This window comes from Patagioenas fasciata, chromosome 3 (genome assembly GCF_037038585.1).
Source record: "Patagioenas fasciata isolate bPatFas1 chromosome 3, bPatFas1.hap1, whole genome shotgun sequence".
NCBI classification, from domain to species: Eukaryota; Metazoa; Chordata; class Aves; order Columbiformes; family Columbidae; genus Patagioenas; species Patagioenas fasciata.
In genome coordinates this window covers 25,205,614-25,230,708 of record NC_092522.1, presented here as the reverse complement: position 1 = coordinate 25,230,708, position 25,095 = coordinate 25,205,614, and the positions used below count along the sequence as shown (strand labels likewise).

Sequence of the window (25,095 nt, the reverse complement as noted above, 5' to 3'; positions counted from 1 at the left end):
GAAATGACAACACACACAATCACACGCACACACAGGTTCTCCACCAAGATACATCACTTAGAGGGATGCAACCTGGTCAGGATTTAGGGAGGACAGAGCCCTTGGAATTATGTGTTAATAGGACTCAAGAGTGAAGAGAGTCACTACCATACCATACTCATCTTCCACAACTTGCTTTCAAAACAGGAGATAAAACTTTCAAGGGGTGACATTTGAATCTATTTATTTTGTTTTAATCCATAAGAGGAATTTAGTTTGTGGATTTTGGCATGAATCCAACCCCACCAAGAGTATGGTTCATCCTGCCCCACATGTTCAACCTGTATTGTGAAAGCAGAAGTGAAGCCAACTTCCCTCTAGACGTTTTTGCCAGTTAGTATTTCGAAAAGCTGAAACTCTCTTAACTGATTTTGACACATGTTCCTGGAGAAATGTTGATGATTACACTTCCTATGGCTCTAGTCTTACCTAAACCTGGGTTTGGTCATGCTTTTTTTTTTTTTCAGACATATTTAAAGAAACATAGGCCAATGATCTGCTATTCAAACATTTCCAAATCTCAAATGCAATTTAAAGTTTACCCTGAGGAAGGGAAAGCTTTGAATAGTTACTTCCCCAGCTGGCTAAATTTGCTGTGGAAAAGAAACTCTCAATGGAGAAATATTTGTTTATTAAAAACAAAGACAGACCCTCAAGCTGTAATTACTAAAAAGGAAAGTAAAATGGGCTTTGAAACACTTTCTAAACCTTTTTCAGAGCAAGGCTGCTTTCTCTGCCCTTGGTAAGGTCATCAGCCAAATGCTCTCTTTCAGTGGTTTGGAGAGCTCTAATCCTGCAGATCATAGGGATGCTGGGTGCACAAACCTCCCTCCCAGTCCCACAGGACCTCAGAGCTCTGATGCTTCTTTAGGTAATCTTAGCCTACTGCATCTCCCCATCTTGATGAACTCAAAGTTTTACTGGATTTCTTGATGCATCTTTTCCTCCCAAAAAATCAAAGTGAGGTTCCCTCTCCCTTGGCCTCAAAGAGGGGCATTCACCTTCCCATTCATCAGCAGTCTGCAGAGCTGACAGCACTACTGGTAGAGCTGGGGTTGGGCTAGGAACACTAAGGAAAAATTGGTTTTAAGTAGAGATCCTTTGGTCATCTGCACTGTAGAGGACAAGCCCAAGGGCCCCTGGCAGAAGCTCTAAGCAGCAAGACTCACTCAAGCTTTAATGCTGCACTCCATCCAAACTGCAGCATAAGCAGTGATTTGCCTATACACCTTCATGGAAGTCACATGGCTCCTGTCAACCCACACACAGAAGGACAAGGTTGAAGAGCTGTCTCCTTCTGAACAGGAAGAACCTGCCCAGACAGACAGCACAGACATGTTTGGAAGAATACACTGAGTTTGGACCTCCTGCCCTGGGCCCCAGGGCCATGACTGGTGCCCAGTCCTTCCCAAGCCCAGGAGCAACCCCACAGAGCCAGCCCAAGCAGGCTTAGGGTTCAGAGGAGCCATGTACCCACACCGTGGCTCAAAGGCCACAAACACCATTTGAGGGTAGGGAGAAAGACAGCTCTACGCCCACTTCACCAAGTCCACCCAGGCTGTGATGCAGCACAGAACCTTCCATTGTCTCATCCACCACTATTGGAAATTAGACAAGCCCAGCCTCAACATGAGAAAAAGAATTATACATCATTTGTGCCCCCCTCCAGCATATTTCAGAAAACCTCTCAGGACACATACTCACGCTACAAAAGGCATGGCAGGGAGCTGTGCCCAGAAAGAGGCAAGAGAATGCCCTCAAAAAGCTTTCAGTATCCTGTGTTGATGCCCTCACTGACCAGTCCTGCCAAAAGAGGCCATCTGGCTCGACTAGATGACCAAACAGAGCTGAATATACCCTAAAATGTGGTTGAGGGTTGTGATGTGTGGATTGTAGAGTTTCAAAGCAATGTGGGCAATGTTGCTGGGCTGTTTCTTCTGCAGCCTCCCCAACACCAGATGGAGCTGCATGTCTGTGGTCAACTCTCACACAGCCTACAGGGTTTTGAGGCTTATTAATACAAGTTTTCATCACTATCTACTTATCCACACATACAGCCTGAAGTTATAAATCTAAGAGTAGAACAAGTGAAGTGTGGAAGTTTGTCAATTTTCTCATGAAATTAAGTTAGGAAAGACTCAGCCATGATTAAAAATAGTTCCTATGAAAAGTTGGCTGGAAGCCACTGTAGAGACTAGGAATGCAAAAGAATCAGTAAGAAGGGGTGACACCACTCTCAGTTTTGTGGTGTTTCCTGAATTTCAAGGCCTAGAGGCTAGCACCACTATCAATGGATAAAATCGTACCGCCAGGCTACTTAACTGGATGCACTAGAGATGAGAATAAGTAGAAACACGAGATGCTCAGCATTTCTGACAACCTGAACAAAAGTAAATAAGGCCTTACATGGCCTTCAGGGTAGTTAGTAAAGCATAAAATTCACTCCAGATTCTTACAACAGGTAAAAAAATACAGGAGTATTTCCAGTCAAGGGTAATTACCAATGAACTCAAAAGCCTCTTCAAAATACTGCCTGAGATTCTGCTTGTTGCTGTCAGTGGCCGGGAGCCGCTTGTAGTTGAATAGGCCTTTCTCGTAGTGGTACAGGGGCAGGTGGGTGGTCACATTGATTACGTAGCCGATGTTCAACCTCTGCATTTTCTCCAAGTCCTGAGCATCATGCTCGTTTCCGAGGAAGAGGAAGGGCAGGATGGGGGTGAGCTCAGCATTCTCAATGTCCGGCGTGGTGGGGATGGACTGAGGTAGCGTGGGGGGCACAGCAGACGCGCCACCCCCTCCTCCCCCCTCTGGGCATTCTTGCAGCTGGAGGGAGTTATCACAGAGGTTTTCGTGGTTCTGCTTGAAACCGCTGAGTCCTCCTGGGAAGAGAGACCAAGCAGATATTTTGGTTAGAGGCCCCAAGGTCAATGATGCTTTGGACCCACCTTTCTTCACAGCACATGCTGGCGCCACCAGGACTGGAGCTGGTTCTATTGTCCCCACCACCACAGCTATCAAAGTGACTGATGCTGGGCATGGCCACCAACAGCAAGGGTGGCATGAATCAATGGCACACATTGACCTCCCTTCCATGAGGCTGACAATGCCAAGAAACAGGCTCACAAACATGTCTCTGAGCAACATCAGCGTGCAGGGGCTGCCTCACCTACAAGCCCATGGGAGAAGGCAGAGAGGAGGAAAAAAATATACAAAAGGCATTTTTTCAAGAAGGAAAACATTGCCAAAACTACGAGCAAACAGGCTCACAGCACACCCGAACAGAGCAGTGAGCCAGCTGGGACCGTCTTTCAGCTTTACCTGTTCACAGCAGATCTGCACACCAGGGGCAGCCCCCCAGGGCATCCCCCCACCCAGCTCCCCCGAGCAGGGGCATTGCTCTGGGCACCAGTACATATGCATTTGTGCAGCCAGAAGAAAACCGCTCCTTGTAATCTAACAGCAACCAAGGTGTTCATATAACATGTGGCAGACAGTTCTTTTTCTGCCCCAGGTTGCCTGAAAATATCTAGCAAGAGTTATTTTTAGGACATTAATATGGATTGGGAAATGGATCCAAGGGGGAGAGAAAAGCAATTTTTCTTGGCTTGTGCCTCCCCTGGCACTATTGCACATTTCACTGACTTTTTCAAGCAGCATTTACACCCCCTTTTTTTTTCCTTCCCTTCCCTCAGGAGGGTGGCTCCACAGAACTGGAGCAAGAAAAGCAGACCATCTTTCTACACCTCATTCGGCAATTACATCAGCCCCAGGCTCCCCACCTGCCCAGTTTCCATAGCAATTACACAAAGCACACAATGACATCAGCTGGCATGACATCAGCTCTTTGAGCGCAAACAATACAAGAAGAACTACTTTGTGTAAGGCCTTTGGTCAGAGGCCGCGTTCCTGGGAGCCGCTGATGTAATGCTAACAGGTGGCTCCTCCAAAAGAAAAAGGCGGAAAGAGGAGAAACACAGCCACATATTCCCCCCTGCCTTGCCCGCAAAAAAGCGCACGTTTGTGTTGTACTGGGATGCTTGGATGCAATGCATTGAGATGGGCCAAGTGTTCAGACTCAATTGCACTTTGTTAAATGCAAGCCAAAAAAAAAAAAATATCCCAGGAAGGGGGAGAGCTATGCTGAAGTTACTAGAAAGAGCTACACTAGCCAAAATTAATGCTGAATGTCACCATCCCAGTAATGTTATTTTTAAAAATAGAAAAAAAAAAAAAAAAGGTTGTCTTCTACACGTTCTTTCACCATGATCTAGCACAGGAAGATTTTAGAAGAGAGCAAAACAAGCTGTCACACGGGCTCTGGATCAGACACAGCAACAGACTTCGATGCCTATGTGTTGAGTACTGCAGCTCCAAATGTCCATGTGCCTGTCCATAGGGTGGGACCCACCCAGGGCCATCTCTGTGCCCTACGCAGCACTCGATGAGCACGACAAACAGAGTAAATTACAACCATATGAGCGCCTCTAATGCAAATGCCCTTTTGAATGTCCAGACTTCTGTCCTTCACATGCTGCTAGTGACTAGTTTTCCCAGAAACCCTTGAATTGCCCACAAAACAGAGTATTCCCACTGCCTCACTGCCTACAGGACACAGAGCAAACAGATCTGCCTCTCAATAAGTTGTTACAACAGGGGAGCAGATAGAAGGAAGAAAAATGACAAAAAAAAAATCTGAGCTTGACTGCCAACTGCAGCACCTGGCCTTGAGAGGGTCTGAGAAGTCATCTCGGTCTGCTCAAGAAAACAAACAAGACTATGGTCCCTAGCTAAAATGTCTGAAGTCTCATCCAAACCAACAGCCCTGCTTAGAGTCTGAGCTAAAGACTAAGCCCTAGCCCACATCCCCATCCTTCTGTATAGGCAAGCAATCCATTCAGCTTAAACATTAAGCAATAAACAGAGCACACTCAGATTCCAAAGAAAACCCCTGAAAAAAAAAATCAGTTGCTCTACTGACTCCAGAGCCAACACTCACTTTCCACATCTCCTGCAGCCCTCTGGGAGTAAGTGGCCATAGGCAGAGGTAGCTTCATCCCTCAGGTACAGATATGCTGATGGTGTGGAGACACCATCCTGCTTCACCAGTTGACTTGTAAGAGACAGCAGAGCAGGAGAGTCTACAGCAAGCTCTTTCCTCACCACCTATGTCCTCCTTCTGGGGCCTCTGCCTGCTCTGTTGGCCAGAAGACACCATTACTCCTGTTGCCAACACTTCCTCAGTGTGAGCTTTGTCCAGCAGATGAGAACAGGAAGGATAATAAACCTTACACTGTGCAGAGCTTCTTTGTTACCCAGAAGAGATCAAAGCGTATAGGGCAATCCCCACCACTCCAGCAGGAGTATCAGGTCAAAGGATGGGAAGGCAACTGCAAATATGCCATGTGGAAGATGCCAAAACAAGTGCAGTACCCAAACATACAATAGCCTCACCCACAATTTCTTTCCTGACATTTGCCAGTGAAGAGGTCATCTTTTGTAATGTCAGTCCACATACCCCTTTCTCCTTGTTCTCTTCCCTTATGTGCGTAGGGAGTTAAAAAGTCAGTTCAAGCAACATTGAAAGTACCATACCCAAGCGGCTCTCAGAGCAAACGTCCCTGAAACAACACATTACTGTGAAGAGGATTACTAACCTGACAGGCTCAGAGATGTGAGCAAGAGAGGACTGGATGAGAACACTGGTACCCAGAAAGGAAGCAGCAAGATGCAGTCACGCAGGGAAGCTGAGCTCTGAAGCCAGCAGCAGAAGCTTATTTTAGATCTGCACAGACATACAAGTTACACAGGTCCCAAAACATGATCCAGACACCTCATGAGGGCTGTTCCCTTAATCTACTCCCACCATGCTTACCACACGCAATTCTTCCTCCTAGCTGATTTATGAGGCACTAGTGTAATTTCAGTGGAGCTCATGCATGCATAATGCTCAGGTTTTTCTAAAGTTTGAGACTACTTCCCAAAAAAAGTCCAAGCAAAATTCATTATGACTAGTTAGAAAGAGTCTAAGAGGGATGGGTTTTCCACATGAAGGTAAATACAACATACAAGGTACTCAAGTGCATCTGTATTCCTTTGTCAAGCAGCTGCCATACCAGCATTTAAAGTTTTGTGCAGTGGGAGGGAGGAGGTGGGAGAGAACATGGTGTAAGCAGAGAGGGGGCCAACACATAGCTACTGCAACCCTAGTCTAAAGAGTTGATTCATTAAACTCAGCAATGACCAAGACATACCACTGCTACTGACAGCAACTCCAGATCACGAGGAAGCTCAAAGCATGGATGCAGAGACTCCACTCGTGGTTGTAACAGAAGCTGCTTGGTGGTTGAAGCTGCTCAGGCCTTCCCAAAGCTGGGACATGAAGGAAGCACTACAGAAGGCAGTAACAGGGGTGTGGAGAAGCACAACCTGGTAGAAGTCTAAAAGCATAAAAGTAAGCTATAAGCTTATAAAGGCAGCCTAAACAGAGAGGCAATAACATAATGTATCTACCAGGAAAGACCAGTAGCATGCACAGCAGTGTGGTCTGAATTATGGCCACAAAGCCTTGACTCAGTTGTGTTGTCACCTTCAGTGACAAACCAAAATGCCAGCAGCTAGATAAGCCACCAACATTCACTTCTACAGAATGTCATGCTTGTAACCTGCCTCTTCTAGCTTTAAACACACCACAGAGTTTTAATAACCAAAGCACAGCAAAAAGCCTGAACCGCCCCAGCCAGTTTGATGCAGCCCACGCATGGATGCTGAGAACATACCAAGTGCTTTTGTGCATGCTCTGCTCCAAACAGCTGCCGGGCAGGCTTTCAGGCAGCTGAACATACCCAAATCCCAATGAAGATGGACATGCAAAGATGCCCAGTGCAGTGGGGAACCCAAGGTATTTCTTCCATAGAGAGATGAATCAATGAAGCACGACCCTTCACAGCAGATGGTCTTGCCTACAATCTAGTGGAACACAACAGAAGATCGAGGGCTTTTGCTCACCACTGATGCAAGAGCCAGATACGTTTGCAGTTATCACTGTGTGACATCTTCTAACATCCTGCCCTGCCAGAACAGTTAGTGAGCAACAGACTTCAGATTGTACAAGACCTCAAAACTTTGAGTAAGTCTCAAGTCAGCGCTGTATGTGCTTCAGCTATTCACGCTTATTTGTTCAAGTTCTTCACAGCCATCTGCCCATCAACATCTCACTTAATGCTCCTCAAAATCTCCCGCTGAGCAGCACCCAGGCAGCAGCTGCAAACAAATTTCTCAGCTCTGAAGCCACCCAGGAGCCTGGGGCTTGCACCAGCACCAAGAGGCCAGGTGAGCAGCTGGACAAGAGCCAGAGCAGCTCCGAACAAATAAAAAAAGACAGCAGCATGGTGCTTGCATAAAAGCCATGCCAAACAGGGCGTCTGTCATTTACCATCGGAAGAGGGCGAACACAATGCAAACAGGCACAAAAGGTACGGCAGAAACTAGGCAACCAGCTTTTACAAGGGACCGCGACCTTGCAATAGAAACACTAATCTTCAAAGAAAGCAAGAAAAACAAACCTTATCCACACATTTTATTTTTGTGATTTTTTTTTTTTCCTAAGAGAAGATTGAGAATTAAAGCACCAGTAGCACAGTAACACCTGCCCTCTTTCTCTGTGTCTTCTTTGGCACCTCTTTCAACTGTCGCTGCTGTTCTATGGATGCGTGACTATAAACAAACCAGGATGTGGGTTTACAACATGTTTTGGTAATTTGCAATATGTTTCTTATCTGGAAACAGGCTCTTGCCCCACTGTAAAGGGATTAAGTGACCTTGTTCCCCCTATAGCAAGAAGGTATACAGAGAGGCAGTTACCATGAAATACCCTCACCATAAAGCAATACCTTTGCATTACCTCATCGGCAAGGCCATACTTTGTTCTGAGCGGGGCAGGTACTGGGTGTTCCCGCTACAATTACAAACAGGAACATATTTTTATACATGACAGACTGCAGATGCGGGATCCACATTTAGACAGAACACGTGGTCCTGGGAGACAAACAGACCTTTTATGCAGCTTTCAAAGCTGTCCAGGCGGATTTCTGGATCTGCTCATCCTCGATTACAATACCACAAAGCCATCTCAAAAAAAAAAAAAAACAAAACCCACATGCACACATGCGCAAAAAGAACAGAAATCCCAAGATACTGTGAAGTATCAGCAGAAGGGATGTTCAGTCTATAACTTCCCCTACTCTCGAATTGCTGGGCTTTTGTGGGGGAACAGCAGAAAATTCAGCAATACTGGGGTTCTGGTCACCAAAAAGTTCACTCACTCAGGAAGAAAGCCAAGTTTTAAAACACTCACTTGGCATGGATCCTGTCAGTACCAACACAGCAAACACAAGCAAATCCAAGCTCCTGTGACAGCGTTTGAGTGTGTTTAAGGTCAAAATGTTACAACTATAATTTGGGGCACAGGATGGAGACATTCAGAAAATCGGTGTATATCTGTTTAAGATGACGCTTCAAATTTGTGCAAGTACAGCCTGTTCCTTTAAACCTGTGACCTCATTTATTTACATTACCGCAAAAAAGCACTGCCAGAAGCAACAGCTGATGACAGTCTCATGTATTTTTCCACTAAGACAACAATTAAACTGCTCCTGTGTTATTAATGAACAGATGACTTTGTGTCAAGTTGATTCAAAGTGCAGGATGCCTCAAGGTTAAGCAAATGTGACTCTGGCACGTAAAAACAGAGGCCAGGTACTGCCAGATGCTTCACCCACCTGGTGTTGCACCCTTTTCCCACCCATGCAGGAGAGTTTGGGGTGCCAGGGCCACCTCTGTGCTGTGCCACCAGTGGTGCCCAGAGGTCCTGCTGCAGGGTGGCATGTTGGTGCTGAGCCACCCCTGCTTTATTGCCAGCGTTTGGGCAGCTCCTGCTCCACAGCAGGTCATGCTGCGGATTGTAGCACCATGCTCGAGTGAGATGCACTTACCTTTGAGCACCGTGCTTATCTTCTTTCATTAATGTCACATCTTCCCCTTTGGCTCAGGTTACCATCCCTATGGGCAGGCAGCATCACTTTTCTTGTGCTGACCTTCACATGACAGCTTTACAGAGGGCTGAAGCCAGGTAAGCTTATTTGGAGACAGGGTCTTGTCCCCAGGTCACAGGTCTAAGGGAGGGCTGCTTTTCCACGGAAGAAGAACCAGTGAGCACAGAGGTACCACTCCCCATCCGACACAGGTTCACTTTTAGCAACAAATTCATCACAGCTTGCTTGCTTCCACCAAGGAAAAAAAGGAGCTGTACAGGCTGAAGCAGAATTCAGCCTGTATAAGCCAGATCCATGCTCAGGATGTGGACAACCACCCAGACCATCTTTTGATACCACCACCAAACACAGCCATATCTACAGAAGTTTATGGCTGTGCACAAAGGATCTTGTATATAGGCCATAGCCAAATTTAAAGCCCACTACCTTATCTCCAACACCACCAGATGCTATAGAATAAATAAAAGAAAAAGGAAAGCCCTTAACTCTCCATATTTCTTATGCAGTACTCAGCCTCAAGCAGGGGCAGGTTTACTGGGTACCAAAGGCACTAGCAGGGAGGGCATGGAAGACACTGGGGGTGCACCCATAGAGCATGAGAGCCAAAATCACCTTGCAGTGGAAGATCTGGCCACCACACTTTCCCACAGCTGTTGCTGGCACCATTTTAGCCATAGCAAAGAGGGCTCATGGTCCACACTGGGGATCTTTCTCTTTTCATCCTGAGGTACTGAAAGAAGGGATGCCCAGATTTCCTAAACACCACAGGACAGCCACTTTCCTTGTCCACACAGGGCTCCACTCACTGTGGCAAAGAACTGTGCTTCCCTCATCTCTTCTAGAACAACAGGACTAATCCAAGCAGGTCCTTGTAGAGGTGTTCCTACTCTGAGACAGATGTCCTCCTCACCACAGCTGCTGCTGAGCAGCACTCAGGGCTTGGCCTCACTGCTGTAGAAAGCTCAGCATGGTTGAAAATATTGTATTTGGTGCACACAGCGGGAAGCTGAGATGAGAAAGGCAACTCCCTTCTGTCAGAAGGGGTGGGGACCTACCAGACCACACTCACCCAGGTGACATTAGTAGCTGTTTCTTCAATTTCAAGGAAGTTGTGGCTTTTTTTTTTATTCTTTGTTTGTTTTTCAAACACTGGAGGGAGATTTATGTGAGGTTAAGCCCACAACAGAGGGGAGCCCATCATTCTGCAGTACAAGGAGACCACAGTGACACCAGGACTGCTTTACGCATTACCATTCCTGCTGTTAAAGGGGGGAAAATAAAAAGAGAAATCCCATGCTTTTACAACAGAAGTATCCACATTTACATCAAGAACCTACATTGGCCTCCTGTTTTCTAAAAAATCGAAGGCTCAACTGAAGGCCTTTCACTTCTATTGCTACTAGCAAGTAGAACAGATCTGACTTTCTGGTCCTGCAAGCGTATTTCTCACCTGTCTGCAGGAGGTTCAGAAGATTCATTGCAGGGTTTCTTTCCCTGTCACCCACACAGCATTCAGCAGCAGCCTTGCTGCAAAAGGTTAAGCTTAAAACAAACAACAAATAGTGGAAGTAAACATAGTTCACAATGCACAGCTTCCACCTCGATACACTCAATCTAATCGCGTCTCTCCCTCTAATCGAGCTGCCAACGGCACATCAAAAAAAGGCAAAACCCCGCATTCCAGAGAACTTGCAAGGTCAGGTTTTTTCCATGTGGGAACTATCCTAAGAGGTCAGTTTGTACACAAATTCCGGCCTTGAGGAGTTACAAGCACATCCTTGACACAACCTCTTTGAGGTCCCTTTAGAAGTCAAGAGTATGACGCCAGATAAAGAGGAAAGGTTTCCTGTCCACACTGCGGCACATGCACGCGTGTTTGCATGTTATTTCCAATTTCATCTCGCTACGGCTCATGCCACTTGTCACAGCACATCCTCTCCCACTGCCCTTTGCAGTCCCTGGCTCATCAACTTACGCACTTCGACACCAGGTATAAAGCAGCCAGCTGCCCTAGGGACATGTCCCAGGAGAGAGGTCACAGAAAACCCCTTTCCCTGCCAGAGATGCTGCTTCTGCCCAGCTCCACTCAGCTCCTCCTGCCTCACCACCACTTGCTCTCAGCCACGTTCTCACCCCCAATGCCTTCCACAGCTCAACACACAGCTTGCTTCTTTCCACCATCAGCTCTTGCACCCCTTCACTTTTCCTCTTCTGAGCACAACCAAATCACAGAACAGTTTGGGTTGGAAGGGACCTTCACAGTTCATTAGTCCAACCCCCCTGCAATGAGCAGGGACATCTTCAACCAGATCAGGTTGCTCAGAGCCCCATCCAGCCCGGCCTGGAATGTTTCCAAGGATGGGGCATCTGCCACCTCTCCGGGCGACCTGGGCCAGTGTTTCATAATCCTCATTGTAAAACATTTCTTCCTTATGTCTAGCCTGAATCTCCCCTCTTTTAGTTTAAAACCATTACCCCTTGTCCTATTACAGTAGGCCATGCTAAAAAGTCTGTCCCCATCTTTCTCATAGGCCCCTTTTAAGTACAATAAGGTCTCCCTGGAGCCTGCTCTTCTCCAGGTTGAAGAACCCCAGATCATCCAAAATTAGTTCCAATTAAAAAAACCTATATAAACATATGTGTGTGTATATATATACACACATAAATATATTTGTCATGGTTTAACCCAAACTAGCAATATAACCATAACAGCCACTCAGCCTCCTCCCCACACCCCAAAATACAGGAGAGAATCTAAATAGAAGGGAGAAACTTGGATTGAGATAAACATTGTTTAATAAAATAAAAAAAGAATAATACACTGCTAGTAAATATATATATATATATATATATATAAAAAATAGAAATAGAATATAAAATAAAAGATAATCAATGCAATTCCTCACAAACTCTGTCCACACCAAGCAGCCACTTCCAGGAAAGCAGCACCTGATCCCAACAGCTGATTCCAAAGAGAGGGAAAAAAAAGAAAAAAAAAAAAAAAGAAAAAGGCAGAAAGGCCCAGAGGCCTCTGCAAATGGCAGGATGGCAAAAGGCTGAACTAATGAAAGTCCCAAACAGAACTCCCCCAGCTCCAACAAAAAGGAGCAAAGAAGGGTACGGAATACTCCGATTGATCAGTCTGGATGTCAGTCAAGCTCTGCCCCATCCATGCCCCCCCTTCCTCCATGCCTCACAGCTGTGGGCAGAGCACTCAGAATGTCCTTGGTTCTCAAACCAGAGCAATTAAAAACATTAATTCTGTCCCGGGGTGTTTTCTTGTTCTCAAACTAAGACCAAATAATGACTGTGCTACCTATGAAAAAGAAAGGTTTCTAACCGCATGAAAAACATTAACTCATTTTCAGTCAAACCAGCACAATATTTCAACCTGCTGCTACATAACCCCTCTTGGGATTTCAGTTTGGGATTTTTGTCTTACACTTAGTTCTAACTCAGACCCTAAGCTTTGGGCCCAGGCCACACATACAAGTCCCACATATCCATTCCATACCTTACTCACCAGCTTTTCCAAGAGATGTCACTAACTTCTGGACTACTTAGCAGCCTGTCAAGAAGCCACTGTGAATACTTTCAGACCATGTCTCTGATATCAAGACAGTGGTTCCAGCTTGCAACTGGAAATCCCCCTATGTTGAGGAAATGCAGAATCTACACATTTGAAAGGAGAAAAAAAAAGTATTCACAGGAAAATAAACCACATGACAGTATCATTCAGAGAGCTGAGTTATCCTTGGAGAACGGTCAGGAAGGTGAAAGAAGAGAAGGCCTGCTTTGGATTGGCATAAAGATTAAGCTATACAATAATGCGATTAGGAACAAGACAAGAAACCACACATCCCAAACACACTACGGTGATGATTCTGCAGCGACAGATGAGGACTGGACTTACCCTCCCTGGAGGGCAAACATTTATAGCAGAAACTCAAAATTAGACACATTACAACTTCTCATAGCAAAAGTATGCGTTCCCGTGGGGATGCAGGCTAACATGAAGTCCAATTAAATAATCACTGGAAATGTCAGCGTAAACCCTGAAGGAATACATACTTCTACTGTGAAATGCTCCCACTGGAAATCATATTAACAAAAAGGTCATCAAGAAATGCTAAAGCTATGTACAAAGGAGGCAGGGGAAGTAAGGAGGGGAGGGAACATGAACTATTTTAATGCAATAAAGATACCACAAAAGGTTTTATTTTGACAAAGAACTACAAGTCTGTTTTCACAGACAGAGGTAGAGCAGATCAGATTTGCCCAAAACACCAGGTTTGGTTTGTTTCTTAGCCTGTTACCAGTTCTCTCACTGCCTATAACCAAGTCCATCCCTCGAGCACCTGGCCCACTTGGCCTGGGGACAGCCAGGACACCAGCACAGCACAGAGGGCTTTGGCTCAACTTGTCTGAAGAGGCAGAAGAGCCCTGGCACCGCGTCAGACACCTGTCATCCTGGATACGTAGGAGCGCACATTTCTGTTTTAATTCATGTGTTTTAGAGAACACTGACATTTTCATGTTTCAGCCATCCATTTATTCACTCTACCCTTTTAAGGGCAATCTCTTCAGGACGAGTTCTTTCTAACAACAGAGTGGGCTGCTTTGTTTCTCCCGAGGCTAAGTACAGGCTTTTTTTACAACCCAAACCACTGCTCCTCCACATCAGAAACACCAGTAACATTTGCATCGATAGGAAAGGAAAACAGGGTGCTGATATACCACACCAGCGTTTGGGAGTGTCATCCATCCCTGCTGCATCTAAACTCTTTCTAAAGTGAAGAGCTTCTTGCTTTTGGCTACAAATAATATCTGGCTCTGATTTGACACCTTCCAGCAAGGCAATTTCAAAGCACAAGAAGAAAACCCAGAGAAAGTAAAGGTTGCTCTCTTGACACATCCCAGTGCCACACTGTCCAAAAATAAAAGCAGCAAACTACTGGAAGTAGCACGGTGCAAGCCAGCCCCCCACACTGTCAGAAACGTCTTAAATCACAATCCTAATGGTAAAAGAAACAAGACTAGACCCTAAAACCCCCAAAAAGCAACAGAAAGTTGACCCAGTTTGTAGCCATATATTCAAGAGAAGACCACCAAAAAAGACAGAGAGAGGGAGACAGATTTGCAGAATCCAGACCTAAATAGCAATCAAACAAGGAATCTCTTCAGCCAGCTCAAAACCAACCTGGGTCTCTTTGTCTCCACAGGTGAGTTAACCCTAATGTTTCCCAGGAAGCATAACCCCTCAGAGCTGTCATGTTGCCTTACAGAACTAACACAAACACCTACAAACCCAAGATTAACCTCACATTAATCAATCATTAAGCGGGTTTAGTACCTAAAATATGCCTGCAAATTCTAAGCAGTGGCAAAAGGCTTATTCCTAGTTTCCATCAACTGAACACACTCTCATTATTTTAGCAGAGACCAAGAAGAATTAGAGCCCATCACCACTACAGTACAGGTCAACTGCTCCAATAATAGCTTTTGCTTTAAAACATTATTGGTCAACTGTTTTCATAAAGCTTAATGTCACACTTTGGTACAATAAACTAGAGACAATCAATTCACCCAATATGGCAGAAGTTTAGAAGTCATCTTTTTTCCAAATCTCTAAGCCACTGTAAAAAAAAAAAAAAAAATTAAAAATATATATATGTATGTGATAATTCATGTGTGGACACGGAGTAACATTTCGTCGACTTTTTATTACCTTTAATTAAAAGCGGTTCTTCTCTGTTGCAGCAAATTAAGTGGGAATTAACTCAGGCTCACTGAAGGCTTGCTAAAGCATAGTAAAAGAGGTGGAATCAACACATTCACATCACTTTTTTAATTTTTTTTTTTTTTTCCAAATTTCCTCCTTCAAAGCCATCACCTTAGAAACAGAGTGATGCATACATTCAAAGCAGCACCTAACCCTAGCAGAAACAGTGGCTGCCATGCCTGCCCACCCACCAAGCACACTCATGTCCCCCCAGCAGAAGGTGATGACAGATTTATAGTCACCCCAGACCCCTTCGGTGAGGACAGCCCAGTTCAGGGACACATGAGCTGGCTGGACCTCAGCCAAGGGAGCTGTGGGTGTAGCTGAGCTCAACAAGTCTCATGTTGCCCCAAGCAGCAGCAATCGGAGGCTCATTCCTTCAGGCCAAGAGGGACTAGGTGGCAACCAGACTTAGAATCATAGAATCAAGGAATGGTTTGCGTTGGAAGAGACCTTAAAGATCATCTAGTTCCAACCCCCCTGCCACAGGAGGGACACCTTCCACCAGACCAGGTTGGTCAAAGCCTCATCCAACCTGGCCTTGAACACTTCCAGGGATGGGGCATCCACAGCTTCTCTGGGCAGCCTGTGCCGGCACCTCACCACCCTCCTGGGGAACAATTTCTACCTTATATCTAATCTAGATCTATCATCCTTCAGTTTAAAGCCATTATCCCTTGTGCTATCACAACCTACAAGATCCCAGTTGCTCCCCACAGCCTTGCTGGTTCAGGTCTCTCTGCATGCACTCCCCTGGGACATGCTCTTAGGGACACCACTAAAAACAAGTGCCAGGAGATCATAAGCTTTTGCCCCTTTTGGATCTTGGTTTCTTCACTGGGAGTGGAGCTTTCCTTTAGAAAAAAGGTAACCTGCTCACCCAAGCAGAGAAAAACATGAAAATGAATTTTAAATTTTTAAGAGAACAAAAACACCCTGTGGGAAAATCAGAGCCTGCAGTTCAACACTTCAGCAAAGAAGTGCTGTTGGGGGAGGAGGGGAAGAGGGTGCTTGCAAGCCTCTCTCCAACTTTCTGCAACAGGCAGCTGTGGCATTCCAGGCACTGCTGTGACAGTGGATGAACCTGGATGAGCCACACTTAGCACTGATCACAAGAAGAGAGACGAGCTCAGCGTTACAAACAGCGCAGAGGATAGGAAAAGAAAACACAGACAGATTAAAATGACTTGTCCAAGGCCTCACAAAAAGTCTGTTGTGTGTGCTCAGTCACAAAGGGAGAACAACTATTGAAGGGCCTTGGCCAAAGCTCCCCTGGCCCTGAGACTGCCCTGCTATCTAGGCACAGAATTATCCTTCCAGTCAGATTACCCCTTCTCTGTACCACATGTAAGATACACTTCTCCCATCTCTTCTTCAAGCCCTAAAAAGCTGCTGCACAGGTCCAGAACCAAGTCAGAGACCACCTTCTGAAGAGACACACGCCCCTGGGGAAGCAACATCTTTCAGAGCAGGGGGAGACACACCAAAACCAACCTCCAGTGGGCTGAGACACTGCCAGATGTGAAGTTGTCTTAATCGTAGATATTAATTGAAGCAAAGAGTTTCCTGTACTAAAAAGTCACAAGGCATTTAAAAAAACAAAACCAACCCTGCAGCTTCACTCCTGAAGCACTGATCGCCCACCCTACACAGAAACCACGAGTACCCCAGGACTTACTAGCTGCAGAAGTAACTCTGCTAAACCCCTCCTGCTCACAGCAGCCCCCCCTGTTCTGCCTCCACACAGGGTGTATCTAGAGGCACAGTCAAGACTGGTGGCCAAACCAAAAAGCACTGGTGCACACGTGAGCTTTACCAGCATCACCACCACCACTCATTGCATCAAGAGCAGGTGGGAGGCAGCCACCTGGAAGACCTGCCAGCTGAAGCAGAAGCAAGTGCAATGCTCAAGACCTTTATCCAGCCTCCTCTCGACAGGGCTCTTTGCCAGCTCTGACTTTTAGGGGAGGAGGGGAAAGGTGATATCCATGATACCCATCGCTCTTCTCCAAGCCTCAAGTCACCAAACACCTTTGTGGTAACAAGAACCTCAAAAAGAATTTTAATTTTTACAGTACAGAGGTGTTTTAAAAAACACTGAGGACAGATTCAGGTGAGTATCTAGAAACAAAGCTCCAGGCAAACAACTGCTCATGATAATTCAGGTTCTGATTTCTGTAGCCAGCGCTCTCAGAGGCTCACCAGAGACTTCCCAACAAGGCCAAGGCACCACACACAATCTTATCTTACTCGTAAAGGGACAATGCATTACATCATCTTCATAGATTACCACAATCTATTTCTTTAAACAGCCTGACTTCTATAGTCCCGCAAGACCATGCCGAATATTTGAGAAATAGTTCTCTCCTGGTTGGCTGGTAAACACACAAAACAGAAAAATGCTAAGACTGTGTGCATGCTGCTCCTATTTATCGCATTTCTTCACTTCAGAGTTGCCTGCATAAATTTATTTTAAAAATTATAATGTGGCTTTTTTACAGAGTAAAGAAAGAGTCATAGTCTAAAGACAATGGCTGATCCCACACTTCAAAAGGCATTGTAAAGCCAAGGCAATCTCACTAAAAACGTTTGTGCTCTCAAGCGCAGTAAAAACATTGGCTGCTGCTTTGGAAGAAAACAACCCATGTACAGGTCCTAAAAAAAAAAACCAAAACAAAAAAGCCTACTTATATCAGTTAACATCCAGACACAACTTAGACCTCAAATACACCTATTCCTCCATGCCAAGTCTCCCAAGAAGGCTGTGCTCACCTTAAGAATAAAAAGTCAGAAGACACACCAACAAGCAACCCCATAAAGATTTTACTAGTGGAGTGTCTCACCTTTGACAGGGCAAGGGCGGCACACAAGGCATTGGGCTAATTATAACCCAACGCCTGCCTACCAGGAACATTGCAGGGGCTGTCCCCCCAGTTTACACAGAGCATGGGCCAGATTTTTCTTTACAAGCAGAGATACGTAACACTTCGCTTCTTGACTCATAGTTTGGTTTTCAAAGGTCTAAGAAGCTGCAGAGCTAAAAAAAAAAAAAAGCAACACAGCAAAAAAAACCCACATATATATTTTATATATATATAAAAATATATAATCTTTCCTGTTCTTCTCTTTCCAAGGGAGTGTCATTGCTTGGAAATGACAGTTAAAATATGACAGGCACTGTGACAAGGCAGCACTTTGGTCTCCCAGGTGCCACTGTCTGGGAGGAGATGCTACACATCCCATTCCTGTTGAACAGGCAAAGTTTACAGGTGCACTCCTCCGCAGAAATATCACCCCGGACTATAGAAAAGACTGTGGTCTCCAACCACACTATTACCCTAATTTATCTATATGCAAAGGGAATAGACACATACAATCAATTTTCATGTGTTACAGCCAATAAGATTATCTATTCCAGTAGAGAAACACATGCTTTTTCAACTCCAGCAATAAGAACCTGGAAACTGAAGGTGAAATCTCAGCCCTAACAGAGCCAGAAGTTTCTTCCCCAGTGACTAATGGGGCCAGATTTCCTCTGCAGCACAGAAGGAACACAGTTTTAAACACACTGGAGGTTTCACATGCATTACTTAACACTTAAAAATACACATTTCCCTATTACAACCATGACCTAATCATTATTCAGTGGAGATCTCTCGTGGAAATAAGTGCCAGGCACGTGTTTTGTTGACTATTGCGTCAAGTTTCACTCCCAAACACACTTGTGCAGTGTAATCCCATTGGTACTTAAAATAACACCTACACAGTTAAGTTATATAATTAATAATAAAAAATAATTTCTTAGCGACAGATTATGACCAGGTCAAGTATTCCAAAGGCAGCAGATCATAGCATTTTGCACAAACATGGGACAACATAAATCAGGCACTTACTCCTTTTATAGGCATCTCGGTCCCTCTGTAGTTGTTTCAACTTTGCTGATATGTGACTTCGGTGTGGTAAGAGATCTGAAGCTATTCTTAGACCATGGCAGAAAGCATGAAGTGGTTTGCTGGCAGGTCTTATACTCCCTGCTATAACAAGAGCAAGCCACTTCGTTTATTTCCCTGTTATATGAGCAATGAGAAGACTGAAAGCCAGAACATAAATAAGCTTCTCAGACCAGGAACAAGAACAGAGAAGCAACCAGTTGTTATCGCCACCAGCCTGTTCCTCCCCATCCCCCCTTGTAGCAGTCCAGCTATTGCTTTACAGATAGGAAAAAAAGATTATTTGCCAAATTACATTTTGCACCTCTGATTTTGTATTTGGTGTTTCCCTGTAGTCAAAAACAGGAGCCTTTAAAAACTAAACATGAGATTTAGGGGGGTTCACAAGGCTCCTGCTGCTGGGGCTCAAAGGCAGAGGTGGATGGGCAGGATGAAGACAACACCACTACGCACCAGCAAGGCAGACAAAGGCAACTCTTCGTGCCTTAAAAGCTGTCAAAGTTTCTTGACGCAGAAGCTTCCATTTCTCATTTTTGTTACATTTGTAGATTCAGTTTGACTTGGAAAAGAAATGCTCAACTCCACACCTAAACATTGCATTCTGGGTAAAAATAATACTTTTAATCTGAATGCAAATCAATTTCCCACTTCCTATTTTTAGGTCCCAGCAGCAAACGCAAGCACACAAATCCCCAAGGCTCCAGGCCACTCTTGCTGTGAGCTGAGGCGCTCTGGGAAGGCAGAGATAGGTTTGCAGGGGAAAAAAAAGGGGCACAAGCCAGCCGAGGAGGAGCAGAGCTGCTGAGCCACCCAGGGCTGCACCGCCACGCAACAGCTTTGCACTCACCTCAAGCAGAAGGGACACCGGACTCACATCACTGGTTCTTCCTCCTCTCCTCCCAAAACTAAGCAAAACCAACAACAACCAAGCAGCATCCACAAAAAGGAAGGCCTTTAGGTTTCAGTAAGCATGCAACACCATGGTCTAGCACAGAGGTTTGTGGGTGCAGGGAGGAAACATGACATCTTCCTATTATGTATACAAGCAGGCTGAGCAGCAGCTTCAGCCCTGACAGATTAGGCTGCTAGAGGCTGTGTGGCAGTGCTGTGAGGTACATGATTATTTTTTCCCCCCCTCTCTTCATTTTGTAAAAATAGGGGAGTCATGCCTGCCTCAAGTGGTGTCGTGCCTTGTGAACAAAGAAATAAGCAAACAGTTTCTTCTAAGGAGCTTAAATCAAAATTATGCAAATGTTGTATTTATGACCAAAAAAATATATTAAAGGAAGCAGCAAATAGTCACAGGAAGGGAAGAACAGAGGTCTTAAAATCTCCCTGTACCACAGCATACAAAACCCCCAACACTGCCTTGTCACAGTGCTAGTTTATATATTAGTCTGCTACATTAAAAATAAATCAGGCCATCTCGTTTTAACTTGAGCCTAATAAGGTGTCCCATACATAGATTTATCTATAGATCACAGTCTGGCCTTTGGAAACCACACAAAGTTTCTCTGCTGCTTGAAAAGACTCAAGTACCTAAAACCTAAATGCACATGGGGCCACGTCACTGCCCCAGTGCGCTGTAAGCCAAAGCCGTAACTCAACCCTTGGCTTTGCCGATCGGATTCGCCCCACAACACGACACCCTGCCACGAAAACAGCAACGGGGCCGCGGGCTGACAGGCAGCACCAAACATGGAGAAGGTGGCACCGGATCAGGGGGACATAAACTTGGACGGCCAGGCTAGCAACCAGTGTTTGCAAACACAACACAGGGGATCAGATGGGCCGGCAATAACTTAGGGCCAGATTGCAGTGAGCGAGAGAAATGGCCCGAAATAACAAGTGGAGGCTAACAGAGCTCTCCAGCTACCCCCCGGTTTCATTTCAGTGCCTGAACCCAGGGGTGTGTGTGCACCAGCTCCTGGGCTGCTGAAGCATGATGGAAAAAACGCTATCTGACAAGTGAAACTAAATAACAAGCACCAGCACCGCTCCTCTGGCTCGGAAACTTAACCAGAGCCTTCCTAAAATGCTGCTTTATTCCATGCTCGATGCCATTCGACCCCTGTTCGAGCTCCACTTCAATGGAGGGGAGTTAGGGTGATGGGAAGCTCCTGCTTACACATGCCCCAGGTGAAGTCTGCTCTGGCCCAGCTGATCACTACATCCAAAAAGCAAAAGGATTTGTGCCTCCTCTGTTTTCTAGCACCCTTCTGGATCTGTTGGTAGAACGGTCTGAGGAACGTGATTTCTGCTAAGCATCTTTGAGGAAGATGCTAACAGCTCCTCAGTGGTTGAAAGCTAAAAATGGTCCAAGGAACCCCACAAGCGCTCAGTTAAACCCAGCACAGCAGCCAGGGGTGGCAACCGGCGCTGGAGGGTGGGAGAAGGGGCTGTCCACAGGACCCAACATCTCTGTGCTGCCCAACTACAGCTCTGTGGCTCCACCTCGGCCAGGGCCTCTTGCTTCAGGCACTGAAAAACTGCCAGTCTGAGGTCCACAGGCACTTCAATGTGTTCAGAGAAACACAGAGGGAAGACACCTTCAGTATCCCACTTCTCTAAGGACAGGAAGTCTTGCAGACTACAGCCACATATCCAGTCGTAAGGGCTGTACGACAGAATGACTACAGCAAGAAACACAGAACTTCGGTTGTAACCTCATCTTCCGAAGAATCTCATGGGGTTTTTTTTGTTTGGTTGGTTTTTGTTTTTAACACATGAAGGGTACCACCACAACCTGAGAGAATCAATAAGAGCACACTGGGAGCCTGAAGCAAGTGCCAAAGTAAACCCAGCATGACCATACACTTGCTGAGAGCAAGAAGAAAGTTCCGTGCAATTTTAAGCTTCCACAAGATAAACCCAGAGGAGCATCTCACAGGACCCTTAGCTCCTGTAAAGCTCTGAGACTACATAAAAGAAAGGGGACAAACTATTGACCCAATCCATCCATCTGCCATGTACAGGTTAGAAGTAGTAAGCTGTACAGAAAAATAAAGTGAATTAAATACATACAGTATGAGACAAGCAACAAATCTTTCTGTAGTTTCCCCGTGCCACAGACGGTGTCTGCCAATGGCATAAACACCCAAGGGAAAAGAGATTCAATCTAGAGGGCAACACTGTTACAAACGGGCTGCAGAATCAAGTGAAGAAAGGGAAGAGTGCTTGGATGCTGCCTCAATTGGTGGAGCTCATTTCCCCCAGAGCACTGAGGGATAGATCAACCACCACACTAAAACAGAAGCCTTTACAGGAAAACCATATACATATGTAAGTATGCATGCATGTAAACGTAACACTTTCAGATCACTTTTCAGACAAATTATCTCCCTCTCTCCATTATTCTGATCTCAGAACACCTAAACAAGGCTTGACTGCTCCTCAGGTTTTGCTGACTGGTCCATGATGCAATGCCTCAGACCAAGTGGCCTCTCTCATCCTTCCTCCTCCCTTCTACTTTCCCACTGCCCATCTCCAGCACCTCCAAGTTCAGTTTTATACAGACTAAAATAAGGCTGCTAAGTAAAGGTCAGTCTGATGAGCTAAAAGTGAAGTATACCCTCCTGGACCTCTGCCCCTTGGACTATAAATACTCAGAGAAGGCACTGGGGGAAATTCTTTGTCTGCACAGACAGACACCAGGAAGTGCATTTCCTCCTTCTTCCAGTTCCCACCCTCTCCGCTACTCAAGGACAACAGTCAGAGAAAAACAAGCATCTCCCCACCACGTTCGTGGAAAACACTTGCTTTGCCATCAATAACTCGAGGCACACAGGCCTGCCTAGAAACAAACAAATGCTTTGAAAATTCAACCATCAGCAAAGCTGACAGCAGAATCCACAGACTGCAAAGCAGACCATGAGGTTACACACAGGCAAAGAGGAAGATTACCTTTTAGGACTAGGGGTTCCTTGCCTTCTCTCTTGAGTGACTCCAGCACTATGTGAAGTGGCTGGGAAGGCATTACTCTGCTTGGCTCATTGGTATTTTCATCATAAACTATTATTTCTTTGGAAAAGATCCTCTTGAAGGAGTCCTTGCCTTCCCGGCAGGAGATCAAGTCCAAGACAGTGATCTTGCCCTGCTGGAGCCTTCTCCGGCTAATTTTGTCGGAACAGTTAATGTGGACAGCCCCTTGAATGTGGCTCTTATTATACTCCATGAATGGCCTGCAGTCAATGATGACAGGCCCTTGGTTCTGTTGGTGGCTCTTGCTGCATTTGGTCATTTTCTTCGCTAGATCATTGGGGTAAATTATTTTGATGCTGGCGAGTTGCTTGGTGGTGCCTGAGACTGGGCTCCCCACTCCGCCCAGCGGGCTCAAGCTGCCGGCATTCTCATTGCTGTTGACCATTTGGCTGGCAGGGCAGGCGGTGGAGGCTCTGGTGCTGCTGGTGCTCGCTTGAGTTTGGGCCTGAGTGTCCTTGTCGTACGTTGCCACAGTGCAGCAACTGGCACTGCTGCATCCACAACTCAGGGAGCGTGCAGAGCCGTTGGATGAGGGCATATACGTGAGATTAGCAGTCTTTAGGGACACGACAGCTGCGCCAAGCAGACTGGAGTGGCTCTCACCAGCAGAAGAGGCAGATTCAAGATAGCTAGAGTCTAAACAAAGGTTAAGATCCTGAGGTCTCACCGGCCTCGAAAGTGCCACTACTACCCTGTCGTCTAAAGGAGATGGAGGCATGAGGAGGCTGAGCACTAGCAAGTTAAGAAGAACTCAAGATCACCCTGCAAAAGAGAAAAAGGGAGGGGGAACAGGAAGAAGAAATAGGTGATGAAAACAGATCATGAAATCACACAAGCCTACAGACACAGCAACTTACTTTGCCAACACGCATTACCCACAGGTAAGAAACTAACAACTCCTCCTGACAGTTGTCAGCTCACAGTAGTTGCTAAAAAACCATTTTGAGTCCTGCAGCAAATACTTCAGCAATCTGCATTTGTGCACATGGCAGACGGAATACACGCGACCAGCCTGGACCGTGCAGCGCTACCCAGGAGAAGGCATTTGTCTACATGCAGATGGTGCTGAGCTATTCCGAAACCCCAGGCACGCAACTGATAATGACAGAGAGGCACGTTCTCTTGTTCCCGTTGCTCACGGCATGGGGAGCAAGTACTGGGTTGACTCTGCTACTGGGAGGAACATGCAGGAGCTGAATGTGTCAGTGGTGACATGCAACTTTTCCAGCAAGCTGGAATAAAACTAGCTTATGAATAAGTTCTCCAAAACAGTTACACAGTTAAACACTTAAAGCTAAAACAAAACAAAACTAAAACAAATCCCACAACTCAACAACAACAACAAAAAAGACAAAACAAACCCAAACAAACAAACCCCAAACAACAAATAACACACACACACACCAAAAAAAATTCAACCAAAAACATAAACAAAAACACAACACCACCACAAAGCTAAACAGAAACCAGGAAAATTATGTTCTGTAGATCTTTACAAAAATTACGTTTGCTCTTGCGCTGCCATCCCCCCCGCTGGAGAGGTTAATCCAGCCCCTGTTAAGCCCCCAGCTCCAGGCCCAGGAAGGCTGCTGCTCTCCAGCAGTCCCAGAGCAGTAGTTGTCTCCTGTCCAGCGCATTTCACACCTTCTAGAAAGACGGGCCCCCTCCACCCTGGCCAAGGTCACTGCCTGTCCAACTTGCCATTTGCTAGGAGACAGCACACAGGATTGGAAAAATCCCTCTTTCCACTCGGGAGAAAAGGAAAACAACAAAAGCAGAAGAACCTCAGAAAGCCCAGACAGCACCTCCTCTTCTACAGCAACTTTCGGAGCCGCTGAGGCTTTCGCTGGAAAACACATCCTAACAGTAACTTCACCAACTCCATCAAACCCCCAAAACCGAACGAGCGCTTGCAACGCCCATTCTCCTCCCCATTCAGCTTTGCACCGGGCCCGCCGACAACAGGCACGGAGATGCCCCATCCGAGTACTCAGACCTCCTCCCGGGGCGGCCCGCAAGATGCTTTCTCCCCATACACAACAGCCAGCGGGGCAGATCCGCGGGCACCTCCGGAGCGAGGGAAGGTGCCACCACCCACCCGCCCGGTGGCGGCGGAGCGCCGGGGGCCGGGCGGAGCGGCGCCGGCGGCAGCTCACCCGGGAGGTTTTCCAGCCCCCTCTTGTCTTTCCGAACCTCCCTTCGCTCTTTTCGGCTGTTTAGGAAAAATAAGGATAAACAAGCCCTGAGCGCCGTCGCCTGATGCAATTTTAAAAAAATTAAGTAAACGAGACGA

At 46.0% G+C, this 25,095-nt stretch overlaps 1 protein-coding gene across 2 annotated transcripts in view; it reads right to left on the bottom strand.

The window, feature by feature from the left end:
- Positions 1 to 25,095, bottom strand: part of DUSP10 (dual specificity phosphatase 10) — a 44,689-nt gene that overhangs the window by 2,703 nt on the left and 16,891 nt on the right. For both annotated transcript variants that reach the window (XM_065835625.2, XM_065835623.2), the window contains exons 2-3: positions 22,725 to 23,564; positions 2,541 to 2,918 (exon numbers count right to left, since the gene is read on the bottom strand). In XM_065835625.2, the coding sequence (XP_065691697.1) occupies positions 2,541 to 2,918; positions 22,725 to 23,520 (1,174 nt within the window). In that variant the 5' untranslated portion in view covers positions 23,521 to 23,564. The remainder of the gene's footprint in view (positions 1 to 2,540; positions 2,919 to 22,724; positions 23,565 to 25,095) is intronic.